Source organism: Rana temporaria, chromosome 5 (assembly GCF_905171775.1).
Source record: "Rana temporaria chromosome 5, aRanTem1.1, whole genome shotgun sequence".
In the NCBI taxonomy this organism is placed as follows: Eukaryota; Metazoa; Chordata; class Amphibia; order Anura; family Ranidae; genus Rana; species Rana temporaria.
In genome coordinates, this window is record NC_053493.1 from 289674384 (window position 1) to 289687285 (window position 12902).

At 38.5% G+C, this 12902-nt stretch overlaps 1 protein-coding gene across 7 annotated transcripts in view; it reads left to right on the forward strand.

Moving 5' to 3' along the window:
- Nucleotides 1-12902, forward strand: part of PIEZO2 (piezo type mechanosensitive ion channel component 2) — a 432615-nt gene that overhangs the window by 395386 nt on the left and 24327 nt on the right. For all 7 annotated transcript variants that reach the window (XM_040353951.1, XM_040353956.1, XM_040353950.1 and 4 more), the window contains 3 exons: nt 1161-1308; nt 5328-5542; nt 5645-5803. In XM_040353951.1, coding sequence (XP_040209885.1) covers nt 1161-1308; nt 5328-5542; nt 5645-5803 — 522 coding nt within the window. The remainder of the gene's footprint in view (nt 1-1160; nt 1309-5327; nt 5543-5644; nt 5804-12902) is intronic.

A 12902-nucleotide genomic window follows, 5' to 3' on the forward strand; every position in this document is an offset into this window, starting at 1 on the left:
TACATTTTTCAATTTTTGTAAAAAAAAAAATACTTTCTATGTATTTTGATAAACAAACTATAGAAATATACTAAAAGCCTTTGGGCCAGATCCACATACATTTAGATCGGCGCAGCGTATCAGAGATACACTACGCCGCCGTACCTTACCTGGCAAATCCTCAGCGAGTTTGCGCCGTAATTTACGGCAGCGTAGTGTATTTCTGGCGGCGGATTTGAAATTGGGCGGGTTTGGGGCGGGTTTCATTTAAATGAAGCGCGTCCCCGCGCCGAATGAACTGCGCATGCGTCGTCCCGCCGTGCATTGCGATAAATGACGTCGCTAGGACGTCATTTTTTTTACTTAGACGTGAGTTACGTCCATCCCTATTCACGGACGACTTACGAAAAAAAAAAATTCTAATTTCGACGCGGGAATGACGGCCATACTTAACATGGCAAGTCTATGTATACGCCGAAAAATACCAGCTTTAACTATACGCTGGAAAAAGCCGACTGAAGACGACGTTAGAAAATGCGACGGCCGCGCGTACGTTCGTGGATCGTCGTAAATCGCTAATTTGCATACCCGACGCGGACAACGCCACCCAGCGGACGCCGAAGTATTGCATCTTAAATCCGAAGGCGTACGAAGACGTACACCTGTCGGATCTAACCCAGAAGCCGTCGTATCTTGTTTTGAGGATTCAAAACAAAGATACGACGCGGGAAATTTGAAAGTAGGCCGGCGTATCACTAGATACGCCGGCGTACTCTCTTTGTGGATCTGCCCCTTTGTGTTCAGCCTAGTAGATACTGTTTCAGGGGAAATAATTTATTTTCATTTTCCATCGGATGCATTAGGGCTGATTTGCATAAACTGGAACAAATGTAATAAAAAAAATAAAAAAAAGTTACCTTTGGCAACCAATCAGCTTTCACCAAAGGCAGCAAGAAACTTGATTTGTTCCTACGAGTAACGCTCTGAGTTTGCTCCAGTTTTTGCTTATCAGCTCTATTAAGACTTTGGGAAGTATGTTTTCTTTTTGCAAACAACCCTCACTTTAATCATAGTTCACTGGAACAATACATAATATATTTCAGAACAAGCTGTACATGCTTTACATCTACAATGTACTCTAGTCTTAACTGATAATGGGCTATTTCTGCCTTTTCTTCCAGAGTCCTTCAAATATACTTGCCAATCCGACAGTTCTTCTACAATCTCATTCATCCAGACTACAGTGCTGTGACAGATGTCTATGTGTTAATGTTCCTGGCAGACACAGTAGACTTCATCGTTATTGTGTTTGGCTTCTGGGCATTTGGAGTAAGTTATAATACTAAAAAAGGTGCCAAATTTGTTCTGGTAGAAGGCAAATTAATAACATATTGTGCAAGATACATTACACATTTTAATATGTGTTAATTTTATTTGGAAATGTCAGATAGTACTAATTTTGTTAAAGTAATGGTTAAAACAACAAATGATTAAGGTGCCTATAGACTAGATGAAAGTCTCTTCATCTGAACATTTTTTTTCTTTCACCAACTGCTGTCTATAGATTGTGAATAGAATGCTATTCATTCAAAATGTGTTTAAAAACACTCCTTGTGAATCATCCAAACTAGGTAATGGCTTGGGCTAAAAAAAACACCACTGTGTGCTTGTAAATAGTGCCTCTCCTCTGGTGATTCAGTCCTAAAATATATACTCACTAGATCAAAGTGACCTCTTATTTATTACATGTATTTATATAGCGCCATCTATTTACGCAGTGCTTTACACATATATTGTACATTCATATCAGTCCCTGCCCTCAAGGAGCTTACAATCTAAGGTCCCTAACTCACATTCATACATACACATACTAGGGCCAATTTAGACAGGAGTCAATTAACCTACCAGCATAAATGATACAACAGAACTCACACTAGCTCTACTGCAGTGGTTCTCAACCTGGGGGTCGAGACCCCCTCGGGGTCAAATGATGATTTGCCAGGGGTCATAAAATCCTGCGCTGTTCCTGAATCCCGCATCACTCTCCCAGCCTTTTTGGAGCCACCCAGCAGGCCTATCCCTGGAGCCCGCAGCCACCCACTCAGCCTTTTCACAGGTGCCCATTCAGTTCACGGGATGGCTGGAGGGCAAAGACTAGAGGTCAGCTGACTGGTGAGGAATGTGAAATGGGAGGGGCTGGAGGAGACCCTATCTACTGATTTCAGCATAGGTGTCACTGCTACGATACACCACAAAGTCGGAAACACAGTGAAGCCAGAGACACAGTGAGTGACACTACCTGCGATTATAGTTGACATTAAAAGGACTCAGGGAGCGCTAAATGTCTGTGGGCAAATTACTTTTCTTGCCTTGGGTGCTGACAACCCACACTACGAAAATAATTTTACTGTTAGGGGTCCCCACAACTTGGGAAATTTTATCAAGGGTCACGGCACTAGAAGGTTGAGAACCACTGCTCTACTGCATAATGAAGGATAATGATCTAAATAGCGGTGCACAGGCTGTTATATTCCAAAACGGCAAATAGCAAAAAATGCAGATAATGCTTCTTCTTGTAAAACTCTTTTTTGCTATATATAAAAATTCTAACGCGTTTCGGCGGTAGCCTTCCTTATAGCGTACTGGATTACAATAAAAACTTATATAGAGAGATATACAGTACCCCAACAAATAGGGGGCAGTGCATCCTAATTAAAATCAATTAACACAAATAAAAACATGAAGCCAGAGAGAAAAAGGGGAAACACAGGTAGTTGTAATGAAAGAATGTTAACCAATAAATCAACACACAGCCATTAATGTCTAAACCGCTGGCAACAAAAGTGAGTACACCCCAAGTGAAAATTTTCAAATTGAGCCCAAAGTGTCAATATTTTGTGTAGCCACCATAATTTTCCAGCACTACCTTAACCCTCTTGGGCATGGAGTTTACCAGAGCCTCACAGGTTGCCACTGGAGTCCTCTTCCACTCCTCCATGATGACATTACGGAACAGGTGCATGTTAAAGACATTGGGCTTCTCCACCTTCCGTTTGAGGATGCCTCACAGATGCTCATTAGGGTTTACATCAGAGGCTGGGCCGCATGGGCAGTATTCCAACATGATAACGACCACAAACACACCTCCAAGACAACCACTGCCTTGCTAAAGAAGCTGAGGGTAAAGGTGATGGAATGGCCAAGAATGTTTTCAGACCTAAACCCTATTGAGCATCTGTGGGGCATCTTTATAACGGAAGTCGGAGGAGCGCAAGGTATCTAACATCCACCAGCTCTGTGATGTCGTCATGGAGGAGTGGAAGAGGACTCCAGTCACAGCCTGTGAAGCTCTGGTGAACTCCATGCCCAAGAGGGTTAAGGCAGTGCTGTAAAATAATGGTGGCCACACAAAATATTGACACTTTGGGCCCAATTTTGAAATTTTTACTTAGGGGTGTACTCACTTTTGTTGCCACCGGTTTAGACATCAATGGTTGTGTTTTGCGTTATTTTGAGGGGACAACAAGTTTACACTGTCATTCAAGCTGTACACTCACTACTTTACATTGTGCAAAGTGTAATTTCTTTATTGTTATCACATGAAAAGGTATAATGAAATATTTACAGAAATGTGAGGGGTGTACTCACTTTTGTGAGATACTGTATATTTTTTACACATATTGGTCAAGTAACATTCCTCTTTGGAGCACTTGCACTTATTTAATTACTAAAGCTGGCATGCCTGATGTAGGAGGGTGTGAAACTTGAAGGTGTTATAACTGGCCCAAGCCCTTATGCACAAAAATTGCTTCTTTGCACAATTCATTGCTCCTCACTGTGCAGCTCCTCCAATACAGTGTACAATTTACAGTTGATATTAAGAAAACTGGGACAAAACTAGAACTTTTTATTCATAATCCATAAGCTGCTTTTTTTGTAAGTAAACCAGCAAGGAAAGGAAATGTGAGGTGTCAAAAGTTAGTAAGATAACAATGGTTGCCTGGCTGTCATTTTGCACTGCTTGGTGAACCATGAGCCAAGTACAAACAAGGTACAATACTACTCTTCATCTGCATACTGCACTGCATATCTAAACCCATAAGCAACAATGTAATATACTCCAGTTTACTAGTCCTTAGATGTAGTCACTGCATTAATTCTGCTTTTTATGAGACTTTTTCATCTGGTAATCCTATGAATAGCACACGTCCTGTGTATGTTTATTTCTGCACTGTATCTATAGAGGCAGAAATGATTGCCACCCAGGTATGTCTTCAAAGATGTCTGCCTTTGTTCATCTCGATTACAGGGAGTTTGATAGGACTAGTAGTTTATACAAAAAAGATAAGACTGCTTCTTGGTCATCTCAAGTATGTGACAGGAACACTGAGTTTCTGGCAGGATCAAAGGGTAGTTTGTACTTTTTGAAAATGTTCTCAGCCTGAAAAAAATAAAACAAAGGTCAGCCATACATAGATCGAAAGTCAGCTGAGTCAGCGGGGACTGGCCGAGATTTTTCTATGGGCAGAGTGATTGTACCCAAGTTGATCCATCAAATGACTTGGGTACAACCAGCCTGTCGGATTTGTACCTGCAGTAACTGCCGTCAGCTATAGCTGCTAGCAGTAATCATTGTGTTCTGCCAGCCAGGAACGCTCTTCATTCCCCCCAGCCAGCAGAACACAATAACGCTGTGGGAGGCATTCCCGCATCAACACTGACTGTGCTGACGAAAGGTTTTAGTAATTTTCCTTCATGGAACCACAGATTCAAGGAAGGAAAAAGGGAAGGAAAAAGGAAGGGAAATCGGATCATCTATGGGCTGCTTAATGCAACCACCACATCTAAGGACTGGTGGGATGCAATTTATTACACTCTTGTTCTTGGGTGAAAATATCCTTTAATACAAAGGTTCTTAACCTTTTCCATGATTACAGACAACTCAGTGGCTTTTCCAATATGCTTTTGTTTTTGTACAAATAAAACATTGAATCCAGGTACAATTACTGACAAGGTTACTGGCATGTTATCTGACACATCAAGATAACTTCTCCATTTTAAATTCAGATTAACAAAATGCAGAGAATCCTATTTCATGTTTTTAAATTATTCATCACTCAGATCCAATACCCCATCATTTCGTTCCCAAACCCTCAAGGTTAAGATCCCTGCACTAAGTAGTGAATCCAGAGGATAAAAATGAAAACCAGGGAACTAAACAACTTCCTTAAGCTGGCAATGGTAGCAACCTGCATTTCTACAAAGCTAGGTTCATTGAATGCAACACTACAAAAACTAGAGATGTTGATAACAGAAAAAAAAGCATCTAATCTTGTTTATGCTCTCAGAAACATTCAGCAGCAGCAGACATCACTTCATCATTGTCAGAAGACCAGGTCCCGGAGGCATTCCTAGTGATGGTGTTGATCCAGTTTGGTACCATGGTTGTGGATCGCGCGCTCTATCTTAGAAAAACTGTCATGGGAAAAGTCATTTTCCAAGTCATCCTGGTATTTGGAATACATTTTTGGATGTTTTTCATTTTGCCAGGCGTAACAGAAAGGTATCTATAAAAATAATATAGCCTGGCTAATCAATCGTTGCAATACAATTGTCATATGACGTTAATGGGGAAATAACCCTGTTTGTCTTTGGTATTATAAAGGAAGTTTAGCCAGAACATTGTTGCCCAACTGTGGTATTTTGTGAAGTGTATCTACTTTGGACTTTCTGCATATCAAATTCGTTGTGGATATCCTACACGTGTGCTTGGGAACTTCTTGACGAAGAGCTACAATTATGTCAATCTGTTCCTATTCCAAGGGTAAGTGTCAGCACATAGATTGCATCTAGTGATCTTCACTTCATTATCACCATGTTTGTCTGTACATACATGCCAGCAATTTTTTTTGGCAACAATTGTAATGATATGAAGTTACCCATAGTGAGTAACACAGAGCATTGCACAAAACGGAAAAAAGGATGCTTTCTGATTATTTGATTTATGGATTACTTGGGTTGCTCTGTGACTTAAGGGTGATATCAAACAGTCCATTTTTAAGCCATTTGTGACAGATTGACTATCAAGCCTCCCAACTACCCTGCAAGAGAAAATGATTATGTCACATTCCCCTTATAGCAGGGTTGCCAACTTTCAGTAAATTTATAAACAGTTTGTAATATCTATAATTGTTTCATCTGGTAATGAATGTCAGTTACAGACATGCAGCCTACATGTCCGTAATGGACAATCAAGGACAGATGCAAAAAGTACAGATTTTACAAACTGTTCGTAAATTTACTGAAAGTTGGCAACCCTGCCTTATAGTTTGCTCATAATCATTATTAAGGCAGATATAAAAAACAAAATACCACTAATAATTAGTGGGAATGCTTTAATAAGCATTCCCAGTATTGATATTCGTTTTTTAGTGGGAATGCTTTCATAATTAGTGGGAATGCTTTCATAAGCATTCCCAGTATTGATATTCGTTTTTTATTAGTGGGAATGCTTTAATAAGCATTCCCAGTATTGATATTCGTTTTTTATTATTCTTAATTTTAATTTTATTCCGTACGTTTTTTGGCTCTGCGTAACTTCTGCATACTTTCAGCTATTGAGACCATTCAACTTTTAAAATGTTCATCTCGTTCAGCTAACGATGGGACTTCTTCAAGTTTTTTTGTACTATTTATACTTTTTAAAATATTAAGCTTTTAGACACTTTTTTTTAACATTGAAGTCAATGAGAACATCCTTTTTCCTGCTTCAAAACACACGTTCTGCCAAAAGTTTCAGCTCCTTCATACTTTCACTTACAGACACCAAACAAACTTTAAAGCGGTCACAAAATATTCAGCTATCCAAACATGACTTTTTAGATTGATATCTTATACGGTTTTTGTGAAAACGCAATTTACGTTTAGTGATTTTTTTATCGGTTATAATGTAATCCTATGGAGCAGGTTTAGAGTGTGTCATGTGACCTTTAGAGTGGAGATCTTTAAAAACAAAAATTATCTTTAAAAAAAGGGCGAACAAATTGCTCTCACGCCCACAAGATCTACTTGTCATACACAATTTATATATCAAAACGTAGGTATGCTTGTCTGGTTTCAGGCAATGTGATCAGTTTTGTGATACGTATTTTAGTTTTAGTTCCAGGAGCTTCTAAAGGACAAGAGCGACAAAACCACTCTCATTGACCGTCCATGTTAAAAATTTTAAAAATTTTCCTGCAAAACACACAAAGACGCTCTTTTCTAAATCGCTGGCATGGCCACAATTTTAAGTTTATCAACATAAATTTCATATCGATGCGTTCACAAGGGCCGTGTCTTTCAAACGGTGAAGTCGCTGTATCGATCGCATGTACGGTTGTGGATTTATTACGTTTTGTTTGGAGGCGTAATTAATGTATTGGTCTGTGAATTAAAAGGCGTTTGTAATGGAATTTCTTTCCATAAATAGCTTTCTACCTCAGTGCAATATTCCTCCTCACTGACCTGGGGGGAGGGGAAACCTCTTGAGGGGGGAGGGGCGACCAGGAAGTCAGCATACTCTCTACTTTGCAGATAGAGAAAGGAGCTGTGTGTCCTAAAGATAGTGTAGTGGTTATGGTGAATGGCTTTGGTGCGGGCTCAGCAATTCAGCATTCCCACTCGCATTTTCCTCAGGGAATGCATTTTCTAGTTAGTGGGAATGCTTTAATAAGCATTCCCAGTATTGATATTCGTTTTTTATTATTCTTAATTTTAATTTTATTCCGTACGTTTTTTGGCTCTGCGTAACTCCTGCATACTTTCAGCTATTGAGACCATTCAACTTTTAAAATGTTCATCTCGTTCATCTAACGATGGGACTTCTTCAAGTTTTTTTGTACTATTTATACTTTTTAAAATATTAAGCTTTTAGACACTTTTTTTTAACATTGAAGTCAATGAGAACATCCTTTTTCCTGCTTCAAAACACACGTTCTGCCAAAAGTTTCAGCTCCTTCATACTTTCACTTACAGACACCAAACAAACTTTAAAGCGGTCACAAAATATTCAGCTATCCAAACATGACTTTTTAGATTGATATCTTTTACGGTTTTTGTGAAAACGCAATTTACGTTTAGTGATTTTTTTATCGGTTATAATGTAATCCTATGGAGCAGGTTTAGAGTGTGTCATGTGACCTTTAGAGTGGAGATCATCCACAAAAAATATTATATTTAAAAAAAGGGGGAACAAATTGCTCTCACGCCCACACGATCTACTTGTCATACACAATTTATATATCAAAACGTAGGTATGCTTGTCTGGTTTCAGGCAATGTGATCAGTTTTGTGATACGTATTTTAGTTTTAGTTCCAGGAGCTTCTAAAGGACAAGAGACATGTTAAAAAGTCTAAAAAATGTTTCTGCAAAACACACAACGACGCTCTTTTCTAAATCGCTGACATGGCCACATTTTTAAGTTTATCAACATAAATTTCATATCGATGCGTTCACAAGGGCCGTGTCTTTCAAACGGTGAAGTCGCTGTATCGATCGCATATACGGTTGTGGATTTATTAACTTTTGTTTGAAGGCGTAATTCATGTATTTGGTCTGTGAATTAAAAGGCGTTTGTAATGTTATTTCTTTCCATAAATAGCTTTCCTTACCTCAGTGCAATATTCCTCCTCACTGACCTGGGGGAGGGGGGGAAACCTCCTGAGGGGGGAGGGGCGACCAGGAAGTCAGGATACTCTCTACTTTGCAGATAGAGAAAGGAGCTGTGTGTCCTAAAGATAGTGTAGTGGTTATGGTGAATGGCTTTGGTGCGGGCTCAGCAATTCAGCATTCCCACTCGCATTTTCCTCAGGGAATGCATTTTCTAGTTATTCTTAATTTTAATTTTATTCCGTACGTTTTTTGGCTCTGCGTAACTTCTGCATACTTTCAGCTATTGAGACCATTTAACTTTTAAAATGTTCGTCTCATTCAGCTAACGATGGGACTTCTTCAAGTTTTTTTGTACTATTTATACTTTTTAAAATATTAAGCTTTTAGACACTTTTTTTTAACATTGAAGTCAATGAGAACATCCTTTTTCCTGCTTCAAAACACACGTTCTGCCAAAAGTTTCAGCTCCTTCATACTTTCACTTACAGACACCAAACAAACTTTAAAGCAGTCACAAAATATTCAGCTATCCAAACATGACTTTTCAGATTGATATCTTTTACGGTTTTTGTGAAAACGCAATTTACGTTTAGTGATTTTTGTATCGGTTATAATGTAATCCTATGGAGCAGGTTTAGAGTGTGTCATGTGACCTTTAGAGTGGAGATCTTTGAAAACAAAAATTATCTTTAAAAAAAGGGCGAACAAATTGCTCTCACGCCCACAAGATCTACTTGTCATACACAATTTATATATCAAAACGTAGGTATGCTTGTCTGGTTTCAGGCAATGTGATCAGTTTTGTGATACGTATTTTAGTTTTAGTTCCAGGAGCTTCTAAAGGACAAGAGTGACAAAACCACTCTCATTGACCGTCCATGTTAAAAATTTAAAAATTTTTCCTGCAAAACACACAAAGACGCTCTTTTCTAAATCGCTGGCATGGCCACAATTTTAAGTTTATCAACATAAATTTCATATCGATGCGTTCACAAGGGCCGTGTCTTTCAAACGGTGAAGTCGCTGTATCGATCGCATGTACGGTTGTGGATTTATTACGTTTTGTTTGGAGGCGTAATTAATGTATTGGTCTGTGAATTAAAAGGCGTTTGTAATGGAATTTCTTTCCATAAATAGCTTTCTACCTCAGTGCAATATTCCTCCTCACTGACCTGGGGGAGGGGAAACCTCTTGAGGGGGGAGGGGCGACCAGGAAGTCAGCATACTCTCTACTTTGCAGATAGAGAAAGGAGCTGTGTGTCCTAAAGATAGTGTAGTGGTTATGGTGAATGGCTTTGGTGCGGGCTCAGCAATTCAGCATTCCCACTCGCATTTTCCTCAGGGAATGCATTTTCTAGTTAGTGGGAATGCTTTAATAAGCATTCCCAGTATTGATATTCGTTTTTTATTATTCTTCTTCTTAATTTTATTCCGTACGTTTTTTGGCTCTGCGTAACTTCTGCATACTTTCAGCTATTGAGACCATTTAACTTTTAAAATGTTCGTCTCATTCAGCTAACGATGGGACTTCTTCAAGTTTTTTTGTACTATTTATACTTTTTAAAATATTAAGCTTTTAGACACTTTTTTTTAACATTGAAGTCAATGAGAACATCCTTTTTCCTGCTTCAAAACACACGTTCTGCCAAAAGTTTCAGCTCCTTCATACTTTCACTTACAGACACCAAACAAACTTTAAAGCGGTCACAAAATATTCAGCTATCCAAACATGACTTTTTAGATTGATATCTTATACGGTTTTTGTGAAAACGCAATTTACGTTTAGTGATTTTTTTATCGGTTATAATGTAATCCTATGGAGCAGGTTTAGAGTGTGTCATGTGACCTTTAGAGTGGAGATCTTTGAAAACAAAAATTATCTTTAAAAAAAGGGCGAACAAATTGCTCTCACGCCCACAAGATCTACTTGTCATACACAATTTATATATCAAAACGTAGGTATGCTTGTCTGGTTTCAGGCAATGTGATCAGTTTTGTGATACGTATTTTAGTTTTAGTTCCAGGAGCTTCTAAAGGACAAGAGTGACAAAACCACCCTCATTGACCGTCCATGTTAAAAATTTAAAAATTTTTCCTGCAAAACACACAAAGACGCTCTTTTCTAAATCGCTGGCATGGCCACAATTTTAAGTTTATCAACATAAATTTCATATCGATGCGTTCACAAGGGCCGTGTCTTTCAAACGGTGAAGTCGCTGTATCGATCGCATGTACGGTTGTGGATTTATTACGTTTTGTTTGGAGGCGTAATTAATGTATTGGTCTGTGAATTAAAAGGCGTTTGTAATGGAATTTCTTTCCATAAATAGCTTTCTACCTCAGTGCAATATTCCTCCTCACTGACCTGGGGGGAGGGGAAACCTCTTGAGGGGGGAGGGGCGACCAGGAAGTCAGCATACTCTCTACTTTGCAGATAGAGAAAGGAGCTGTGTGTCCTAAAGATAGTGTAGTGGTTATGGTGAATGGCTTTGGTGCGGGCTCAGCAATTCAGCATTCCCACTCGCATTTTCCTCAGGGAATGCATTTTCTAGTTAGTGGGAATGCTTTAATAAGCATTCCCAGTATTGATATTCGTTTTTTATTATTCTTAATTTTAATTTTATTCCGTACGTTTTTTGGCTCTGCGTAACTTCTGCATACTTTCAGCTATTGAGACCATTTAACTTTTAAAATGTTCGTCTCATTCAGCTAACGATGGGACTTCTTCAAGTTTTTTTGTACTATTTATACTTTTTAAAATATTAAGCTTTTAGACACTTTTTTTTAACATTGAAGTCAATGAGAACATCCTTTTTCCTGCTTCAAAACACACGTTCTGCCAAAAGTTTCAGCTCCTTCATACTTTCACTTACAGACACCAAACAAACTTTAAAGCGGTCACAAAATATTCAGCTATCCAAACATGACTTTTCAGATTGATATCTTTTACGGTTTTTGTGAAAACGCAATTTACGTTTAGCGATTTTTTCAGAAAATGGAATCGGTTATAATGTAACCCTATGGAAGGGATTTAGAGTGTGTCATGTGACCTTTACAGTGGAGATCTTTGAAAACAAAAATTATCTTTAAAAAAAGGGCGAACAAATTGCTCTCACGCCCACAAGATCTACTTGTCATACACAATTTATATATCAAAACGTAGGTATGCTTGTCTGGTTTCAGGCAATGTGATCAGTTTTGTGATACGTATTTTAGTTTTAGTTCCAGGAGCTTCTAAAGAACAAGAGTGACAAAACCACTCTCATTGACCGTCCATGTTAAAAATTTTAAAAATTTTCCTGCAAAACACACAAAGACGCTCTTTTCTAAATCGCTGGCATGGCCACAATTTTAAGTTTATCAACATAAATTTCATATCGATGCGTTCACAAGGGCCGTGTCTTTCAAACGGTGAAGTCGCTGTATCGATCGCATGTACGGTTGTGGATTTATTACGTTTTGTTTGGAGGCGTAATTAATGTATTGGTCTGTGAATTAAAAGGCGTTTGTAATGGAATTTCTTTCCATAAATAGCTTTCCTTACCTCAGTGCAATATTCCTCCTCACTGACCTGGGGGGAGGGGAAACCTATTGAGGGGGGAGGGGCGACCAGGAAGTCAGGATACTCTCTACTTTGCAGATAGAGAAAGGAGCTGTGTGTCCTAAAGATAGTGTAGTGGTTATGGTGAATGGCTTTGGTGCGGGCTCAGCAATTCAGCATTCCCACTCGCATTTTCCTCAGGGAATGCATTTTCTAGTTAGTGGGAATGCTTTAATAAGCATTCCCAGTATTGATATTCGTTTTTTATTATTCTTCTTCTTAATTTTATTCCGTACGTTTTTTGGCTCTGCGTAACTTCTGCATACTTTCAGCTATTGAGACCATTTAACTTTTAAAATGTTCGTCTCATTCAGCTAACGATGGGACTTCTTCAAGTTTTTTTGTACTATTTATACTTTTTAAAATATTAAGCTTTTAGACACTTTTTTTTAACATTGAAGTCAATGAGAACATCCTTTTTCCTGCTTCAAAACACACGTTCTGCCAAAAGTTTCAGCTCCTTCATACTTTCACTTACAGACACCAAACAAACTTTAAAGCGGTCACAAAATATTCAGCTATCCAAACATGACTTTTCAGATTGATATCTTTTACGGTTTTTGTGAAAACGCAATTTACGTTTAGCGATTTTTTCAGAAAATGGAATCGGTTATAATGTAACCCTATGGAAGGGATTTAGAGTGTGTCATGTGACCTTTAGAGTGGAGA